This window comes from Dermacentor variabilis, chromosome 8 (assembly GCF_050947875.1).
Source record: "Dermacentor variabilis isolate Ectoservices chromosome 8, ASM5094787v1, whole genome shotgun sequence".
NCBI classification, from domain to species: domain Eukaryota; kingdom Metazoa; phylum Arthropoda; class Arachnida; order Ixodida; family Ixodidae; genus Dermacentor; species Dermacentor variabilis.
The window spans coordinates 107,434,646-107,442,127 of NC_134575.1; the positions used below are offsets into that span (position 1 = coordinate 107,434,646).

At 44.9% G+C, this 7,482-nt stretch overlaps 1 protein-coding gene across 1 annotated transcript; it reads left to right on the forward strand.

The window, feature by feature from the left end:
- Window positions 1–330: 330 nt before the first annotated feature.
- Window positions 331–7,239, forward strand: LOC142590532 (uncharacterized). The gene is made up of 3 exons (XM_075702725.1): window positions 331–433; window positions 2,853–3,095; window positions 7,031–7,239. The coding sequence occupies exons 1-3, from the start codon at window positions 367–369 to the stop codon at window positions 7,189–7,191; spliced, it is 471 nt and encodes a 156-aa protein (XP_075558840.1). The 5' UTR covers window positions 331–366; the 3' UTR covers window positions 7,192–7,239.
- The last annotated feature ends 243 nt before the right edge of the window (window positions 7,240–7,482 follow it).

A 7,482-nucleotide genomic window follows, 5' to 3' on the forward strand; every position in this document is an offset into this window, starting at 1 on the left:
AATATACGCTTGCGCCTAAACTTTACTCACGGACGTATATAAAATTTCTAGATTCGCCAAGCAGGATTTTCGTGGTTCTCAGGAAAACACTACACGAACCCCATATCACCCATGTCCTGTCTCCGGTAATTCCAGCCGCCAATAATGCTGCGAGACAATGGCCCATTGTCAGTGGCACGCATATCCGGAGTCAACTCCACCTGCTGGAGATTGATTTCCGTTATTGACAACATAAAAGCATTTATTATCTGCGCCGGCCGCTGTCCGCAGTCTTATCTGGTGACTGAGATTCGATAAGAAAGATCTGCGTATTTAAAGGATGCGAAAGTAACCCATTGCAGCAGGCGTAGGCGGAACGGAGCGACCATGAAGTCCTTTTACGTCATCGCCATCACTTTGGCAATAGTCGTCCACTGCAGCTTGGCCGAACAAGGTGAGTCTTTTTTTTTTCGTTAATGTCACGCGGACGTCGTTACAACTATTTGTGAGCCTTAGAAAGAAACAAAGATATTGCCTAGAACTGCACTACTACAAATGTCGCCGGCTTGTCTAACGATAATGCTGAAAGATCAACAACAATGCTCATATATCAGATCCCGCCGGCTTGTGGTAAAGTGTCTGCAGGGAAAACTAGGCGCCGCCTAAATGGAAAAGCTCCCGGACATGAAAGCTCGGTTAAAATTTCCTCGGCCTACGTGTTGCCAGTCGTGCAAATGTTAACCAAAGCTGAGAGGCGTGGTCAGAATACTAGAACGAAGCAGTGCGTCAGGGCTAGAGCATTGTTAAAAACGCACTTTATTAATGAAACGTGAAAGTGGCGCATCAGTGATTCGTCTGTAGTTTTACGTGACAACGAAATGATGTTAATGTTCGACGCGACATCAAAGAAGGCGTCCTATTTGGGTGGTTTGTGCTTTGTCCCTTCTTTGATGCCTTAGAAATGACGTCAGCCTAATGCGTCAGAAATGACGATAAATTCAGGCTGTTTTGCAGGCGCACTAAACAAAATTAAACTACGCGCTATTATATTTCTCGCTCATTATGACATTTTTTTTTCTCTGACGGCCGCATGAGCGACTCCGGCTTGTCGGCCGTCGATGTCACTATTATGCGGTGACGTCTACTTCGAAACGAAAGCCATTAGTCCGGGAAAGCCTCTCAAAAGCTAGTGCTCGGGTCCGCTATGATTGCTGATGATGAGGCGTTATTCGACGAGCATATGAATACTCTTGAATTCGAGACGCAAATCAATATTGCTCAAAACCTATATCAGCAATTTCCGGAACGGCGTGGGAAAATATTTAAGTCTTCCAATGGAAGTGCCTAATTTATAGCATGTTTAACATTGCCAAAATTTATCCGCGAGCATCGACGGCAAGTTTGGGACTTACATGAACTTTGTTAGTACTGAACAAGGCATCGTTGCACATGCCACTAGAAGCCTTAAGTGAATCCTCGACCCTAGATGCAAATGAATATTGTGTCTTCGTTACAAACGTAACAGAGGCATCACTGTAATCTATAAATATATGCATTGAATAATAATGAAAGCAATCCAGAGTTGGTTATTTTTTTGCTTTGACGAATTCTTTTACCCAGGGAATATATGTTGAATAGGCGTTCTACAAAAAATAAAATGGTTGAATCGAGTGAATTTTTATTTTCTTCTGAAAAACACACAGCTGCCAGCAACACGTGGTACAGGGCGCGTTGGTGCCCAAATGCCATGGTATAGCCGGCACGAAGAATACCAACAAGTTCATATCTGCGTTCACTCTTGTCCGTTCTTTGCGTTATTTTATAGAAATAAGCTCTGCTGCGCACTAAAAGCCGCACTGATTCATTCAGCACATTCCTGCCTTGATTAGCATGCTTATTTTTTAAATGAAACTCGAATCAAAGCAAAGTTATTTGTCAAGCCATTCAACTAGACTTTCCTCACCCGACTGTAGCGTACACTCCACATGATTTATGGCTTCAAATAATTTGCTCGCAGCGTATATGGGAACCTGATTGGCAGAAGACATTGCAGAAGGCCGAGGGCTATTTGGTGCTTTTTGGCCAGGCTAGGAGCCAGCAATCACTGGACGGCAGTAAATACTTCAGACTGATGCCAACACTATATATATATATATATAGCGTGCAACTGACGGTGGTCTGCTCTGGAGCACCGTAAGTTGCACTTCGCCCCTCGAACAGGCAGGATGCGTGCCGAGTGACCTCCTGTAAAGCACTTTGCAATGCGGCGAACTTGGTTACAATCAGGGATCTGGTTATCAAAGAGGTGCATCGTGATTCTAATGGACTTTTCTCGCAGTTACTGCTCAATTTCCACTATATTTGTTTAAAGCCTTGCTAACGCAGTTTCATGAGCAGCCATCATATAAACGAGGTGGTGACATTTAGTACCGGTAGAGACGCCCCCAGTTTTGTGGTTATACATCCCTGCTTTATAAATGAGGCTTCACATCTCGGCCACAACAATTCATAAAGAGTGGTGTCGCGAATTGCATATTTCAGTGACTAACAAGTTATATTTATTTAGGGACACCACCGAGTATTTAAGTCAGCTTTCGGTATGCTGTGAACAACGGAAATCAAATTCGTAGCTATGTCACTTTTATCTGTCCTCACACTGTTTTCGGCTGCTCTATCTAATGTACTTGCAGTTTCGCGGTTTTTGACGACATTGGTTAGTTTTGTCGTCGATCTTCGTTTCGACAATGTTGTTTTATTTTCAGTGCTATTAAGCCGTTAACAACAAACCCATTTAAACAAGGCGCATTCCCACGCGCGACGGTGAAGTTTATGTATATTTGGTATTTAGTTTCATTATTGATCTCATAACGCAGAACCCGACCCCGCGGAAAATGTAGACGAGCTGCGTGTGGTCTACCCGGGACATTTTCCTCCTCAGCCATGGCCACAACCTTGGCCACAAACTTGGCCACAACCTTGGCCACAGCCTTGGCCACAGCCTTGGCCACAGCCTTGGCCACAACCTTGGCCACGATCTTGGCCACAACCTGAGCCTCGACCTTGGCCACAACCTGAGCCTGGGCCCAGTTCTCTGCCTGAGGATCCCGCGCTGAAAGGTAAGTAGATGTAACTGTCCTGTTATGTGCGCCATGTTGCATTGCGCAGTCGTTTAACCACAAAAATCTCATACACACCAAGTAGCCGAAATTAGATTCGGCGTATATTTTTGTTACGTGTGGTTCATTTTCTGTTACCATGTATTTCGCCCAATGGTCGAGAACCCAGCGATGAGAGCGGCTCGCCGGCGTCGAAGTCCCATATATATATATATATACATATATATATATATATATATATATATATATATATATATATATATATATATATATATATATATATATATAGAGAGAGAGAGAGAGAGAGAGTCACCATGTGCTGCCTCATTAGCCATTTTTTTTCTTTTTCTATTGCCACTCCTCCCTGTATTGCCTGTACGGCCTTGAGGGTGAATAAATTAAATGAAACGGGTACCTTCGCACCGATGGAATAAAGTATATCGTTAGGAAAATGGCACATATAGTGCCTTGGATTCATTTAGAATATGTAATTCTATTTTACCTTAACATGCGCACGCTCGCACTGCCAGTGTGATGACGAGGTGAACTCTTGGCCTTCGAGAGTTGTCCGTTTTTCACAAGCCATTCTTCTATATTTCACCAAGTTATCGAAATTAATTTCACAACTTGGGTTCTCGTCATCCCATGTCAACCACCCGAAATGTCCTGCACATAATTCCTGCGGCCCTAATTTGATCGGCATTCGTTCTTCCTGAAGAATAGTCGACAATAGAACCACCTTGCTGCTGCTATTGTTGCAATTTTACCACTTCTTGAAGGAACTTCAAGCATTGGTGACCAGTAGTCGAGGACGGAATGTCACTGCAGCCAATATTGCAGCTGGACTTCGTCAGGGTTCGGCTGCTTTCCTTACAGCCTTCTTATGTACGGGCAGCTAACTTTAGACTGCCATCAATTCAACGAGAGTTTAATAAGTCGATGTATGGAATGTGATAGCTGCAAAGCACATTTTTAAAGCGATTAGCATTGTTTGCCTGCTTGAGCAACTTTGAGTATATTTGTCAAGCGTCTTACGACTACACAGTGATTCAAGTTTTCAACTAGTTTGGGCCACTAGCACCTCATGCCCTGAACATCAGGCTTTCGCCGCTATGCAATACTTGTCATTTCGGAATTGGCACCCTACTGTCGTCATAGTACCTTTGTCGTTCCATCCATTTCATTCCTTCTTCGTCATGGCATCGCCGTCGTACAGTTATCGTCATGCCGTTATTGTTGTTTATTGGGTTTTAATTGCCAAATCCTGGATATCATTATGAGGGACGCCGTAGTGAAGAAATAAGGGATAATTTTTAACAAATGGGATTCCTTAACGTGCAATGCAAGGAACGTGGGTGTTCTAACACTTCGCCCCCATTGAAGTGCGGTCGCCGCCACCTCGATTTGATCTCGCGATATCGGACTTAGCAGAGCAATGCGAAAGGCACTGCTTCCATAGTAATGGCTGACACATGCGACCGAGTGTCGTATCAAAGTGAGTCGATAGCAAAGAGGTGCGTGTCGCATAAGTCGAAGGAATGAAAATCTGAGAATGACCACAACAGATATTAAATACAGGTGTCTTCAGGTATACGATGTCCCGCTACGGTGCTGCTTCCTTGTATGCTAATCGCATTAACTACGACAGCGAGACGGGTTCTTCCGGAATTGATTTTTATTGCCGCCGTAAATACACAGACATTCCAGGCGAATTTCTGTCGTCACCGTGATTTCCCGTATATAATTGTGTATATGTGCGTTTTATGGTTATCTATGCTAGATTTGCGAAGTAGCTGCAGCACTATTCGACCCCCGGATTTACTCAGGCCAGGTCTTGGGTTTTTTGAGTGAATTTATCATGAGTGAGTGAGTAAAGACTTTATTTGAGAACAAGGTATTGACGCATGACCTTGTTGTTAGGCAGCCACGAGCCCCTGGGCCCGGGCGGCTTCTCCAGCTCTCTTGATGACCTTGACCTGCAGGTCAGGATCAGAGCTGAGCAAAACACCTTCGCACTGCTCAGTACTACTTGTTTCATGATTTGTGTGATTTTCCGCTTTGTACGACCACATAATATAGAACAGATCCGCTTTTTTCTTACAATGGTTACATGTAGTAGGGTATTCGTCAGGGTAGTAGTAGGGATAGGCTACGGGGTTGGGGTAGGTGTTCGTCTGAAGTCGTCTCCAAGCTTCTTCTTGTCGCTTTTTAAGCGATTTGTGTGCTGACGGGGGCACTGACCTGGCTAACCTGTAGTGCTGAGTTATTTCGTCGTAATTGACCACGCGATCCCTCTCTGATGCTAGCGTGAGCCGTCCGGGTGCTCGGCTGGCGAGTCCTCGAGCGGCGGTGTGGGCGGCATCGTTGCCGGGTAGGGAGGAGTGTCCTGGTGCCCAAATGATCTGGATTGGTCGTGGGTATTGTTTGGCGTCTAGTATGTGTTTTACGGGAGTCGAGACCAGACCTTTCGCAAAATTGCGTACTGCTGCTCTGGAATCGCTAATAATGTAAAGACATTGTAATGACAATGTAATGACAATGACAATATTGCCAGAGCTATAGCCGCTTCTTCCACTGTTTCAGAGATTCTGGTGCGGATTGAACCACCAGCGCGTATTTGAACTGGGGAGTCCACCACTGCAAGGGACATACAGTTGCGTTCTATGTATTCTGCTGCGTCGAAAGACTACGCCTATTTCGACACAGCAGAATCATGAGTTTTTTTTACACTTGAAGTGTGCTGACACAAAGTCGTTAAACATCTCATTCACACCGCATGCATCGGACCACATGCATCTTAAGTCCTCTGAGTGTATTAAAAAGCGCGAAACAATATTAGCCCTCAAAATCTGAAGCATATGTCACTGGCGCCGCGCATTAGACAAAGTGCAGTGTCGTCATTGGATTGCCTCTACAGGCCCTACGCGGAGTGAACTATTGGAGTTCATCGGAACGGTAAACCTTGCAGCCGTGGTCAGGGCTTCGTACTTCGGGCGAAACTGCCACTTCTGTAGCAATCTGACGTCAGTTAGCCATCACTACGTTATGGCCCATTCTCCTTCTCCTGCCCCATTGAAGGTGGAGGAGACAGTGAGCTAACGGTACATAAAAACGCTGCTAAGGAAAACATGCACTCGGTACCTTGACGAAGAGGAGTTCCCTGAAACGTGGCTCCAGCGGCATTCCTTGTTCGGCTACTGCTGATAACTTGAAGCCTCCATCTTTTTGTGCATTGAGCCCCACACAAAGAATTACTAGCGGGAACTCTGGCGCTGTAATCACTCAGCTACCAGGCAAAAATTGTTACTACGTGGATGTGCCTATCCTTCGTGCTTGTGTCTTCAAACGCTTTTGTGACGTTCGTCATTATACTTTATCCAACTAAATTCCCACATGATATTGGCTTTCCAAACACAGCAGGAAAGTTGATCTCTTGGTGCATGCGAATTTTCGCTAATTATTTCTTATAACTAAATTTTGCGTTGAAAACGATAAATTCGTGAGGTTAGAAGCCGTTTAAAGTCATAATGACGAACTTCAGGCAACGCCATGTATATAAAGCCCATCATTTCAATTCTGGCTGAACTACCGTGCTTGCGACTTCTGTTGACGCTAGTGTTAAAATTCTGTTCAGTAATTTTATTGTAGAACAGTGTATGACTGGAAGTGACGTGTTACTTTAAATTTGTTTTGTCGACCTTCTTTCGAAAACATCTTGTATCCAAATCTCCTATAATACCATCTGGGCATTGAGTGCATAATAATACTTATATATAAGCTACGGTGCCGTCTACAGCACTCTTGCTGGTTTGAAACATCCAAAAGAACAAGCTAACTAATCAACTAACCTTAATAGAGAGAAGTTCTTTCTTTGTTTCATTGTTAAGGACATCAACTGATGTGTCCGTGTTTGGGTGAACGTCCTTTCGATGCAGACTTGCTGGAGGTGGACATTTCTGCCGAGGAAGAGTCAAAGACAAGGAAGCGCCGAGCTATCCTTCCCAGGCCTAAGCTATGGCCCCGCCCCTGGCCCAAGCCCTTCCCTCGTCCCGCGCCCAAGCCCTGGCCAAGGCCCTTCCCCAGACCTTGGGCTTAATCAGCACGAATCCCCAGCGCTGCCACAAAGTCAATTAAAAGCTTAGAGAAACGTATTGTCTGTTTGCTCGTTTGATCGACACACCTTCCGCTGATATAAAGGGCCAGAAGTCGTTAAAGTAAAGATAATGTCCCCATGTGGTATTCTTTTTCGGAGGAGAGGGAGCGAATGAGACAGAGTCTTTCAGGAAGAGCATAGGGAACGGCCTGAGGTAAAAGCCGTCTAGCATCCTATTCTACTTAAAGGGCTGGGAAAGGTCGGCTGAGGAGTGACAGCAAGGATAGGAAGAGG

Bases quoted from the DNA above. Each gene is read 5' to 3' on its own strand.
- LOC142590532 (XM_075702725.1), top strand. From the start codon at position 367: ATGAAGTCCTTTTACGTCATCGCCATCACTTTGGCAATAGTCGTCCAC. The intron at 434-2,852 runs GTGAGTCTTTTT...CTCATAACGCAG, and splicing joins CTGCAGCTTGGCCGAACAAG to AACCCGACCCCGCGGAAAAT. The intron at 3,096-7,030 runs GTAAGTAGATGT...CTTTCGATGCAG, and splicing joins TGAGGATCCCGCGCTGAAAG to ACTTGCTGGAGGTGGACATT.